At 38.5% G+C, this 13,512-nt stretch overlaps 1 protein-coding gene across 3 annotated transcripts in view; it reads right to left on the reverse strand.

The window, feature by feature from the left end:
- Positions 1-448: 448 nt before the first annotated feature.
- The window catches only part of LOC110031427 (sterol 3-beta-glucosyltransferase UGT80A2-like), a 70,140-nt gene continuing 57,076 nt past the window's right edge, over positions 449-13,512 (reverse strand). For 2 of the 3 annotated variants that reach the window (XM_020734611.1, XM_020734610.1), the window contains exons 12-14: positions 1,726-1,773; positions 1,484-1,633; positions 449-887 (exon numbers count right to left, since the gene is read on the reverse strand). In XM_020734611.1, the coding sequence (XP_020590270.1) occupies positions 705-887; positions 1,484-1,633; positions 1,726-1,773 (381 nt within the window). In that variant the 3' untranslated portion in view covers positions 449-704. Of the gene's footprint in view, positions 888-1,483; positions 1,634-1,725; positions 1,774-13,512 lie in introns of those variants that run through there. The other variant, XM_020734612.1, reaches the window with a different exon arrangement.

The following is a 13,512-nucleotide window of genomic DNA, read 5'->3' on the forward strand; positions in this document are numbered from 1 at the left end:
AGGGCTTTGAGAACAGGATATCTAAAATCTGCAGGTAAGAAAGGCCAATAGTTCTCAAATATCTAATAAAATTTTGCAGTATTGTATATACTTGATAGCAAAGAAAATCAGGAACATATATGAACCAAAAATATTGCTTAATTTTGCTTTCACAATCTCCCTAAAGGAGTAAACAGAATAATTAAAATAAAAATATAATAATAAATAGTAAAAATTTACATTCATACCACAATTCTTATGTATTTACATATCAAACAGCACAATTTTTTATATTTACATTTATAACTCTGGTGTCACAAGCCGGTGCATGAACAAGCCTACTTCACTTTTAAAAACATCACTAATAATGACAATTTTGATGTCCTATTAAAGATCCGAATGTTATGCTGTTATGCATGTAAATGTAAAAGTTTAGAGGTTAAACATGTAAAACATAAGATTTGCACGATTTGTTGGTAAATGCCAGAAAAGAGTTGAAAAAGCGACAAAAAATGAAAAACATATATACATATGTATCACACTAATGTTTTGGTTTATTACAAATTTACATTCAATAAATTGACATTTTCAACAACTTCCCTTTCATTCAAACTCTCAATATTCAAAGACAAGCCAAACCATAACTTGTCGAATGTGTAATGAAGCCACTGCGTGAGAGAGAGAGAGCATGAATGAATAAATATATATATATGCACGCATACTGATCAGGAACAGCCAAGGCACCGCCCAAAAATGCCGAAGTAGGAGTCGAAGAGCCGCCGTTCGGCCGGCGAAGTTTCAGCTTGCTTCAGCCGAGGTGGCAGATGCCTTAGAAAGGCGTTGACAGCTCCAGCAACCCCATCCTCTGATTGCATCGCATTAGCTAGATCAACGGCCCGCTCTTTCACCTGTGAATTTATTAGAAAATAGAATGTTCAGTTGTTGAGCTAAATTTTTATTTCATAAAGGCATTTACATACATACCATTCAATTTCTATGTATGTACATATCTAACATCTAAACTTTATCTTTTACACTTATACCACCCAAATCTTTCATAGCAGATGAAAAGAACACCATTTTAACTCTTGCCATGTATGTAAACATTTAAATATAGGAGTTAGATATGTAAATATATAAGAATCAAGTGGTATGCAGATTTAATCTTAAGTGCGTATCAAATGAATTAAAAGTATAATCTTCCACAAATAAATAATAATGAAATCTGAAACGGTGGCTTCAAGATGTAGCCCTCAATTGAGTTGAATCTGCAAGAGATGTTGGATATTTCTTTTCAATGATCACATCTATTTTATATTGTTTATCTTTATGTTTTGAGTTGAATTCACCTTCTTTCCAACATATAGAGGATACAACTTCATACATATAGCAGTCAAATCATTTTAAAATTGAAATACACATTTTTCAAGCATAGTTTGAAGCACCTAAGTTTAGGTGTGAATATGTAGATACATAAAAATAAGTGAAGAATTTAAAGAAACACCTGTGGGTTGAGCATGAACTTTATGGCGTTGACAAGCTTTGGCAGCGTGAATTGATCAACTGGTATGGGGTCAGGACCTACTCCTCTTGCATGCACTTGCTGGCCCCAAAAAGGCTGATCCCCAAAGAAAGGTACAACTGTAGTTGGGCACTAAAAATCATGCAATAGCCAGTAGCAATTTATTTATAAGACTTTGGTGAGGCCTAACAACTAAATGATAAATTAGTGAAAATGAAACGAACCGCAGCTCTTAGGCCAGCAGCTGTTGTTCCCGCACCACCATGATGGACCTGTAGAAAGCATCAAAGGCATAAACATCACAGCACTCAGTTTTTTTATTATTTATTTATTTTATTTTATTTTCAAAGCACTCAGTTTTCGCTTTTCCAATTATTCAAAGATAACAAAGAATAGCACACTGTAAATACTACAAAAAAGTTACTTTCTATGACGGCAATAAGAATAAATTGATGAAACTGTTTTATATATAAGTCTTTGTTCAAAGATGTCCCCGCTGATGAAAGAGGATATGCTCGAACGCGTGTGTTGGCTCACCTACATTCCACTTCAAGGTGATATTGGAGAATATGCACTCTGATATGTGTGCCAAAGGGTTTCTTTTATTTTTGGGGAATTTACATACATACCACCCAATTCCTAAATTTTGGGGAATTTACATACATACCACGCAATTCCTATGTATTTACATCCAATTCCTATGTATTTACATATCTAAGACCTAAACTTTACCTTTTCCATTTATACCAGCCAAATCTTTCTTATCTATTGAATCCAGAGGCACACCCATAGGAATTAAGCGTTTGAACCAAAAGAAAAGGAGGGAGAGAGGGAGAGAGGGAGAGAGGGAGAGAGGGAGAGAGAAAAAAGAGAAGAAGAATGCACAGTGACTTGCCCTCTCTATCTCAATTATATGGTGGCCCTGAGAAATGAACACTGGAGGAGAAAGGAGAGCAAACAACGATGGGAACAAAACAAAAAGAGAAAGTGGGGAAAAAAAATTTCATGAGGTAAACTTCGCATGGAGAGGTCCAAAGTGCTTGACCGAGGTAGAGTCGGTTCGGAACACTCTGAAAGCACACCTACGAAAAAAACCTCATGAATAAAATCCCCACAACCAGAGATTCAGATTGTTATACCTGTTCTAGGATTCACTTCTTCCTATAAGGACAAACCCCTATAGTTAATTACATCTTAAGCAATCTGAAGCTGCTTAAGAAAACTTCCAATTAAGGTTATGATAGTGACCATTGTTATGTAATTAGATTTTTTTGAAACATGTAGAGAGCCTAAAGCCCCTTCTTGCAAGAAGATACATGAGAGAAGGGAAAAGTCAAAAAGCCTTATTACATGAAAAGATCGCTCTCTTTATAGGAGAGAGTGAGCAATGAAAGAAAATTACATTTATAGCCCCGTTTAAAGAGGATTGTACATATTATTTTAGTAAATAAGCTACTGTGGGCCCAGGGTCCTGCAGTTCTTTGGCTGAAGAGGTGAGTTAATTAGTGTTGCCAGTTGACCTTCTGAATAAGGACCATCGGTCGGTCGGTCCTTTAGACCTTGGCGGCCAATTAGATTTTTGAAGATGGTCATTGAGGGTCGATCTGTCCGACTGATATTAGTCGGGTAAATGAGTTGAGCAGGTGGCCAGTCTTCAATTCTTGTTCGAAGGATTCTTGCCGGTTGAGTGGACATGTACCCCCGAGCAGAGGATGTCATTTGGGCACATATCGTTGGGTCTTTTCGGATGAACTCTAGCTAGCGTGAGCCGATCAATTTTCCTAGGTTTCCAGGTTACTTACCAGTGAGTCCAGCTTTATCATTTCATTCTTTTCTCAGGCTGTCAGATTGACTCAAGGTTTTTGCTGACACATTTATTTATTACATGTTTATTTATCTAATTCTCTTGCTTCTTGAAAGCAACAATTGCGATAAGAAAAAAAAAATAATGCAAAAAGCGAACAATATTTTTTACTACTTAATAACGCAATAATTAAACTCTTGAATTTCGTGTCCACGATTTCTAATAATATGGAGTAAGGGGCACATGTTTCTATCTTATAATGATTTTCTTCGCTCAGTTCATCTGCACTCCAATCATCAGCATGGCTAATGAGTCCCCGTCCAAGGCTGAAAGTACAATAAAACAATCTACCGAAGGGTTTTCGAGGATATGAGGTAGGAGAGTGAACCCCGCTAGGAAGGGGAGCAAAAGCATAAAGCATCGGGAAAGAAGCGAAAGAGACAAAATCCTGAGGATTTGGTGAGGTTGTCAGACTCGCTTCTTGCTCGCCCTAGTGAGGAGTGGGTTAAGGAAAATTGTTCGAGAGAGGGGGTCTATGAGGAGAAAGGTCGTCTGTTAGAAACGTCTCAGATGGAGGTGAGTGGCCGTTCGAAGGAACGACCGGTTGGTCCGTCGAATACTGCTCAGACTCTTGCGTTACCGTTTGGGGTAGTAGAGCAAGAAGTTGTTGGTGCTTTAACACCACCAGGGCACCGAAAGCAGCTACTGAGGGAATTGTGTGAGAGGTCGCTAATGCCTCGATGTCGTCGAGTGCACAAGGTGTCACTAGCCTTCCTTCTCCAGCTGCAAGATAGAAGAATGGTAAGGAAGGGTTCTTTCACCACTTTGGAGTGGGATCGAATCATGGGTATTGAGGGTGTTTGCTTAGTGAATTTATTTTTCTGAATCTTGCTTCGTATTATTTTTTAATGTAGATGACCTAATCACCGGAGTAGTGACCATTGATTCCTCGAAGGTCGAGGAGGTCCTACCATTATCACCGGAGTAGTGACCATTGATTCCTCGAAGGTCCTAGTCTGGTAGCCATGGCGGGCCGAGGGTTTACCAAGGGTGCTCCGCGCTAAACCAAGGCTGAGAGTAGTCGTCCAAGTCTCTTGAGGGAGGCCCAAGTAGAGGTGGCTGGAAGGCTAGAATCTTCTAGCTCAAAAGAGCACCGGCTGTGTGAGACAGAAGATTTGTTCAACCGGACGTCCGAATTTCCTCAAGCCGGGTAGACGCACCGGGCAAACCAACTGGAAAAGGTGAAGGAAGACATGGCCGCCATCCGTGCTCAGAAGGCCACGCGTTGTGAAGAATTTGCAGCTCTCCGAGAAAAACTGCTGGCCGTCCGGGAGGAATCTTCAACTAGCTAGACAAAAGCTGAAATAAATAGAGTAGATAGATTTAAATTAGGGGTGAACTTTTGTACGAGTGGTTATTTTAGCAAGGTTTTGTCTCGGTTGAAGCGACTGCCAAAGTCTTTATAAAATATTTTCAGGAATAGCTATCGGGCGAATGTAAACTAAAATATTTTTATTTATGAAGTAAAAATTGATAGTTTTCTATCTCGATTTGAGTGTTCGATTTGACTCCCTTTTAGCAGTTTCAAGTAGTAAATGACGTCGTCCTTGTGACAAATCAACTTCCTCTGGTCTTCTATAAATATGGTGAAGAGTTCAGGAAAACCTCGAGTAATTTTTCCATTTTCTGGAGTATATTCTATCGATTTCTTCTTTCGGTTGTTTCTTTCTTCGTCTCATTTTCATGGCTCCCAAATATTAGCAAGAAACCTTCGAAAAACAAAAATATTCGCAAAAGTTCTTCGGCTCCAATCCGTCTGGGAAAGTTTCAATTTTGATGGAGCGCTGAGTGAAATACCTTTGAGTCCCGTGTTTATGGGCAATTGATAGTTTTGAGGGTGATAAAAAATAGTGAATGAGCAATCAATGTTTATGGCAAAGACTTGGTCTTCTACCGGGACCAATTTGAGTGTAGATTGAGGCCGCATTTCTACCGAGAGTTGCAGGCGATCTTCACCTGCTACAGTATCATTCCCTCACAAGTGATGTTGAACTCAATTGTTGTCATCATTACAATCGTTGTCTTTATTTGGTGGTTGGCTATCCCGCAGTCGATCAAACTCTTTTCTTATTCTTATCTCTTCAACTTCAAAGTAGGATGGGATAGTTATGCGGTGTTTTCAATGGGCCTCAGGCTCCGACTTTTGGGACTCGAGAATAAAATTAAATAATAGAAGTTGAAGTTTCAGGTCGGTTCCTACTGAGACATTTGGGCGTTGAAGTCTCGTACTTTCAAGACCCTTCTGGACCCCTGAGAGAGTATGGAAGTATGATCGAGGGACGAGAGCCGGTGCATCAGATCTAGACTCCGACATCTTGAACAGAGTTATGTCAGAAGAATTCAGGATTATGACCGATGAGCTATGGGAGGCTTATGTTGTCCAGGAGGTGAAGCGGAAAAAGGCTATGGCGAAAGTGGCTAAAAAGAAATCGAGGGTTTACCCATCTGCCCGGAGGCGACTGCAACTCCTCGACCACAAAAATCGTCGGTTTTCATGAGGGTCAACAAAGGTTTGGTTCTTTTTTACTTCAAAAATTACTTAATAATTTATGCATCTTTTGGAGTTCATGCTACTGGTTGAAAGGATTTCTTGTCAAGTACTGGAACTTCTGGAGTTTGCAGTAAGAACTCTCCTGAAGACATCGACTTTTGTCTGGATGAGCGGAGAGGAAGTAAATGAGGTGTCTCCGACCAGAGCGAAGGTGGCTAAGTTGCTCAACGTTTCCTTCATCGACGCCAGATCAAGGGGCGAGACGAGCCGAGCATCTCCTATATCTCTGTTAGATTCTGAAACTGAAGCCAATGATGAGGCAGAGTTTGAACGCCAGGAAGAAGGTACTCCCCACTAAGAGGGAAAGGCTCCTGCTGAGGATCTCTCCCCACCTCTTCTTCCGAGATGGATTTGTAAATGGAGACTCCTACTGCAGAGAACAATCTATGTCGCCCGGCGAAGGTGATCCATTCTGCTTTCTTCAAGCAGATGCTGACGAGTACGAGTGACATGAATTTCGATCAACATTATGACTAGTTCCATCTGATGGCATGGTTGGTTGCCCATTATCAGGCAAAGTCCTTTCGCCAGATGGAGGACAAGAAGGCGGCTGCTAAGCGAAGCATGATTGAGGCGATCACCCAAAAGAAGGAAGCAGAGCAAAGGGCTGTCGGACTGAGAAAACATTAAAGTTCCCACCGAGAGCCAGAGGAGAGAAACTAGAGAGCATGAGGAAATTGTCGCGGCCCTGGAAGAAGAATATGTTGAGCTTAAAACGGCGCTAACGAAACAACTTTAGGTCGACATTGCTTTGACCGCTGATTGCTTCCTCTTTTTTGACTCTAAGTGGGCTGACATGAGGTGGTTTGTCGATCTTCTTTCCGACCATGAGGAAGACTGTGACAAATTCGCAGGGAAGGAGGCTACAGCGACGACAGGTAGGGGTCAATTGTTCCATGACTTCTTGGTTTTTTTTGTTTTTTGTCTGTACTCTAGGAAGAAAATTTTATTTTGCACGGTTGTATCCGATCGAAAAGTATAGCCACGTAGAAAAACTTGTATATTTTTTTTTTAAAATGAAATTTTTTTCTTTATACTAGTTGCTTTACCTTTACTGCATTTCACTTTACCGCTCGATTGTTACTGATAGTGTGTGTCATAAAACAATCAGTTTTGAAATATTTTATCTGCTGATTTTGATTTGTATTAATCATTCGACACAAGTCTTATACCACTTGTGTCTTGTTTGTTTGGTCGAATCGTCGTCTCGCTCGGATCATAAATTTCGCTAGGTTTTAAATGAATATTGTCATTTGCGAAGGTCACCGCCGAGACTCACTATTGGAGTGATTCACTGCCGAGACTCCCTACTGGGTAAGAAACCACCTCAAGGTATTTATTCGTACAGAGTATAGAAACATGGACTTCTTGATGCTCGGCATTGTTGGTTTATGGGGCTTGCCAGTCTGACATTAGTTTCGCTGTCGGTCAAGCTTCAAAGTTACACCGATCAAGCATCTTGCGTCATTGTCAGATTTTTTTTTTAATTTGCGCCGATTTGACAAATTATGTCTTGATTTTTTGTTATCGGTGATCAGATCGCATCTTACACATTCCAGGTCTTGGTTGCTTGGTCAAATTTCTTCCTTGGACGGATTACCCCATATGCTATGCTAATTAAGTAGATCTTATTGCTGCTTTCGTGGGGTAAGTGTCGAGACTTTGCTACTAGGGTGATTTCTGTCAAACCCTTCGTGGAGCTTGGCGCTACTAAATAAGGAACGACCTCGAAGGCTCTATATGATTTAAGTTTGGAGATTAAGGTCTACAATGCGGGGGCATTGTGTCATTCTTTATATATTATGCCGACCAAACGCCTTTGGCATCGTTGTCAGCTCTGTTACTCGGATTCGAGTTCCTCGAGTGTTGGCTATCTGTTGAAGCATATGAACTCTGAGTTTTTTGAGTCTCGAATTGACCTAGGAATATGTTAGAAAAGTTATGTAATTTTTATAGCGAAAAATGTATATAACATTTGATATGATAATGTCATTTTATTGCTAGTCGGATTTCAGCTGAGGTATTGGGTTGCACCTCCGCTCAAGTTCCTTTGTTCGACCTTCAACAAGTTGGGGTCGATAACATTCTTCACATTGGGGCCTATGCCTAGATTGACTCCACTCGGCTGGTGTCGACTGAGCATTGTCGAGGTACCACTGGTCGGCTTTCAACATATGGGCTTCCTGACCGAGAGGAGCTGGCTCAACATGTCGATGTGGTTTTTCTCCTCAGAGCTAAAGGCTCTAGGAAGACAACAAAATGTGATTTTGTCATCTCTTGGATATGTTAGTGCATAAACTCCTTGGCATACTTCGTGTTAGGAGTCTCTGTGGCAGGTTTTTTCTACTTGGTGTTGCTCTTCTTGTTAGTGTTATACTTCATACTGATTGTATCTTTCAGGATGTTGAATCTGAATTTGTCCATGAGGCACACCCAAGAGATTCGAGTGTTTGAACTAAGAGAATAGGAGAGAGAGGCAAAGATAGAGGGAAGAGAGGAGAGGAGTGCACAATGACTTGGCCCTTTGGGCAAAATGAGGTATTCCTAGGCTCTTATGACCCTTTTTATATAATCAAATGTTTTAGATATATGGAAAGCATAAAGAGCCTAAAGTCCCTTAATGTAAGAAGATACATGAGAAAAGAGAGATGTCAAAAGTCCTATTACATAAAAAAAAATCCCTTTATTTATAGAAGAGGGTAAGCCATGAAGGGAAATTACATCTATAACCCCGTTTTTAAGGGGGTTGTAAATGTTATTTTAGAAAAGAAACCCCTGTGTGGCATGATCCCGTCGTTCTCCGGCTCGGTCAAAAGTGGTCGACAAGGTGAGTTGGTTAGTGTTGCTGACCGACCTTTTGAATGGGGACAGTCGATCGGTCGGTCCTTCAAATCTAGGCATCCAATTAGATTTCTGAATGTGGTCGGTGAGGTCGATCGGACCGACTGATATTTGCCGAGTGCATGAGTCGAGCAGGTCGTTAGTCTTCAACTTTTTTCGGGAGAATTCTTGCCGGTCGAGTGGATTTTTTCCCTAGAGCAGAGGTTTGTCTTCTGAGCATGTACCGTTGGGTTGGTTCGAATGAACTCTGGCTAGCATAAGCTAATTGGTTCTCCCAGGGTCCAGGGCTAATTTCTGGTGGGACCAACTTTGCCACCTCATTCTTTTTTTGGGTTGTGGGATTGCCTCAAGATTCATGCTGACATTTTTTTGTACAATATCACATCAAAAATATATTATTTTAACTTGAAAAAGTGAAACACATTTTCATGCATAGGTACGATGGCATATATGTAAAAATTAAAATTTAGGTGTTAGATATGTAACTACGTAGAAAATAAGCAATAGTATGTAAATCTTTCTTTATTTTTTCAGCTGTGAGTGTTGTACAATCAGTTGCTATATTATTATAAATAACATGCAATTAATAATTTGAATGGAGAACAAAATCTTAAAGCAAGAAAAAGTAACACTAACACTAGTGCCTAAGGTTAGCGATGATAGCATAAAATCCTTTGTCATAAGAGGAGCACCTTAGCTTGGACACATTAAGTATGTCACTAAAATAAAATATAAGATTATTTCATTGACTTCAAATGCTTCCTATACCATTCCCATTGATTTAAAATGCATCCTACATTAATGCCCATGATAAAAATATGTAGCTTCAAGTTACAGGTTTCAATCATTCTAACTTCGATTAGATGAAAAGGTTCAACAGTAATCATGGCCCACTAGACCTTTTTATTTAAGGATTTTTTCAGGGGGTGCTATTATAGGGAAGAAAACATTAATGAACCTATTAAAAAGGGTGCAAGTATATGAAAGCAAACTCGGTTGAGGCGATTGAGAGGGAGAGAGGTAAAACTTTTTATACATCAAGAATTAGATTTCTGCAGCCATCCATTTCCTTATGATTCGGTTTTTTTTTTTTTTTTTTTTTTTTTTTTTACAATTATTTGGAGAAATTAATCTATTGAAGGAACCTAATTTAGGGCGTTTATTTTTTTGTGAGAAATTTTTTTGGACGGATTTGTTCTTTGTGATTTGTAGTGTCTGTCTCAATGAGGTTGCTCTTTATGGTTTGTGGTCTTTATCTCTGCTAATTCAAGGAATTTTGGTATGAACCTATGTACAGTGTTGATTAATGAATCGAGGAACCTAATTTATGTGTTTGGTGAATCTGTTTCGGTAGGTTTGCTCTTTGTGGTTTGTGGCCTCTGTTTATGCTAATTCAAGGAATTTCGGTATGCCCCAGTGTGCAACGTCTGTTTGATGAATGGGGGGACCTAATTTTTGCCTTTGCACAACCACTAATTTGCTTTTGATGGTCTGCACCTTTGAGGGCCTTCGGTATGAACCTACGTGTGATATTTTTTGCTGGAGGAGCCTAATTCATTTTTTCTGTGAAATTTTTTGATAAATTTAGGTAATTGAGAGCTCGAATGATGGTGTATTCCTTTGAGGGCTTCGTCATATCCTGTGAAATTGTTTGATAAATTTAGGAAATTGAGAGCTCGGAAGGTGTATTCCTTAGAGGGCCTTCGTCGTACGATACCTTATATCCTTAAATTTTTTTTATGGCTTATTTTTTATGGTTTGTGGTTTTATCTTGGTAGGCTCATAACGAATAATCATGAATTTAAAAATTTTTGAAAATAAATAGCTCGATTGAAGGAATCTTTTTTTAGGAGTTGTTCTTTGTGGTTTGTGGTCTCTGTCTCTGTGGGTTTTTCTATGTTTGTGGTTTCTGTCTTTGATAATTCAAGGACTATCGATATGAACATAAATGTATGGAATGTTGTTAATACATGTGCAATTGTCGTTCAGCTATGTGAAAAGCTTTTCCATGAAGTGTTTTCAGCTATGTGGTATGTCTTTGCTAATTGATGTTAAACTTAGTTGGGTAGATTGTAAGTATTTTAAAATAATGCACAGTTGATTCAATTAATATTTTGTAGTACTACTCTTTTTGGATGCTTTAATTGGTTCATAAATTCCTTGGCTGATCCTTTTGTCATAGTATGTGTATGTGGCACATGTTATTTAAACATGAGTTCAAGATAATTCACTGGAAGTGATTATTAATTATTATACATATGGTATGACACTTGTAAAAATTATTTTGTGATTTTGTTGAGCTTTACTAGCTGCCTTTTATAGCATAAGTGCATTTAATTAAACACACTAACGTCTTTACGTCATCGTTGCTTACGCGCATTCTGCGGTTTTGTTCTAATAAAGCTTTCACGAAGTCGCTGGCTATGGTATATCGAGCGCACCCCTTGGTTGTATGATTTAAAATCCCCTGTGGATATTTTCTTGAATTCACTTTCTTGTACTTAAAAATTATGGGGCTTAGGTTTTATAATGAATTTTTCTATCACTACTCTTATTCCATGTGGAGAAAGGGTTGAGTTGTATATTATTGGCTTGGTTAATTTATGCTTTGATGAGTTTAACTTTTTGTTTGTAAAAACATATGTTGATTAGTCATTTCGAGCTAGTAGAGGTGATGAGTAAGACAATTATTGTAATGTGCTATGAAAAGACTTAATTTAATTTTTTTTCTTGAATGGTTTTTTTTTTTAATTTGGAGGTCTATGATGCGTTATATAACATTAGGGGTTTTTCTGGATGACCTATATGTTATAGATTTTGACATGTATGAAATCACCATCAGGACAACTAAGATTCACTTCTTTTTCAGTCATATGACGGTTAGGATCCTTCTAAAGGATTTTTGTGGTGATATGCTTTTATGACATATATGAGCTCGGTATTACATGATTTAAGGCAAGTAAGATCCCCTTTCTTTAAAGTCTTCTGTCTACTTATAGTAACAAATTATTCGTCGGTTTATATTTACTCTAAGATCTCATAGTTTTATAAAGTTTTAATTATGTATTTCTATTATTCTTATGAGTTAATTTTTCATGTAAGTGCAAACTAATTTTATGTTTGTGTTTTTAAACTTAGAAAATATGAGCTCAAGAATTTATGGTGTCTCTAAAGTATTGTACTGCAAATGTGGATTGCATTGCTCTGCATACATCACGAAATGAGAATAGCTATTCGAGAAAATTTTACAGGTGTCCAAGAAATAGATCAATAGAAGACCGTGACTTTTCAGGTGAGCAGATCAGTTGGACGATTCCACCATAAATAGTGATCACACATGGAGAGTGTCCATGGAGAAGAAGTTATCTCATAAAATTGATCTTCTGCATTTCAAATTTAATATTATGATAATGCTAATTTTCATTGTAATATTTTTTTATTTGATTTTGATTGTTGTGTTACTCATTGTTAAGTGAGATGTTAGTCTTAATATAATTTTTGAACTTTACAAGTTTTTAAGGTTTTAAATGTAATTTTGCATTGACATGTATGAGTTATTCAGCCCAGACTGTTTATCTTATAAACAGCACAGCAATATAGGGGCAAAAATATCTTGTTTTCATAAACTATAGCACAGTTGTACAAAACAAATAAACACACAACTTCCACGTAGTAACTTCCTGACAATACTGCTGCGCAGAAGTTTTTTAAAAAGTTGCAACTGCCCCAAACAGACACTCAATGGATATTTGATGATCGAACATCAAAAAACCAACCAAATGCTAATTAGAACACTAAGCTTTCTAGATATCCTATCACTCCACTAGATCAAAGTTTGACGAAACTTGTGACTTGGCTAAATTCAACTTTCCTTTGAGCTCAATTCTTCCCAATGAAAAATATATTTGTTATTCAATTATTTCTAGAATACATAAGAACACTGAAGATTTTATTATAAAAACGTTTCTTTATAAAAAACATGTAAAATAAAAATATTGATTTTAATAGGAAACATAGTTACACAGATGTCTCATGCTTGGTATTGGAAGTGGGAAGTCTCGCACATAAGCACGCAAAACGTTGCTTACCCGGATCAATTCAATCTAGGCTTTCTTATTTTGTGGAAGGACCGTCTGGCCTTAGGCCCACTCCTATTCATCCAATTATTATATATTTGTGTTTCAAAAAATCTAGGGTTAGTTTTTGTTGTGTTTCTGTTTAGGACAGCCGTCAATGTCCGGGTTTCTCCCTTTTAGGGATGTATCCAATGGTAGGTGTTGCTCCATGTGTAGCTCATATGAGGTGGTGATATTCCAAGGGTCGAGTAGTGCTCCGACTGTAGCTTGTTCATGAGAGAGTATTTATCCTTGATTCCCATCATCTGCAACCATCGCCTCGCTGCCCCCGCCACCTTTTCTTACTGCCAGAGCCATTGTATTGCACTCCTATTGTCATTCTACAACTCCAGCCGCCATCCACCACTAACTCCACCTATTACTATCCCTTTCAATCAGCTCTCACCTTGCTACCACACATATCAGCTTCCCATCTTCCATGTCCAACCATCCCCCTCATTGTCCCAACCCCAAGACAATCCTTCCTTTGTTGTTTCGCTGCCCACGCATTTCCCGTAGTTGCCGCCAATATTCCCACTCGTTGTCTCCACTCGAACGGTTGTTCCTGGCTATTTGTTAATGTTCCAGCCCTCCAACGAACCCCTACTTGTCTTTCAACCGACCAACCCCTAACTTTCCC

Source organism: Phalaenopsis equestris, unplaced genomic scaffold, assembly GCF_001263595.1.
Source record: "Phalaenopsis equestris unplaced genomic scaffold, ASM126359v1 Scaffold000813, whole genome shotgun sequence".
NCBI lineage: Eukaryota > Viridiplantae > Streptophyta > Magnoliopsida > Asparagales > Orchidaceae > Phalaenopsis > Phalaenopsis equestris.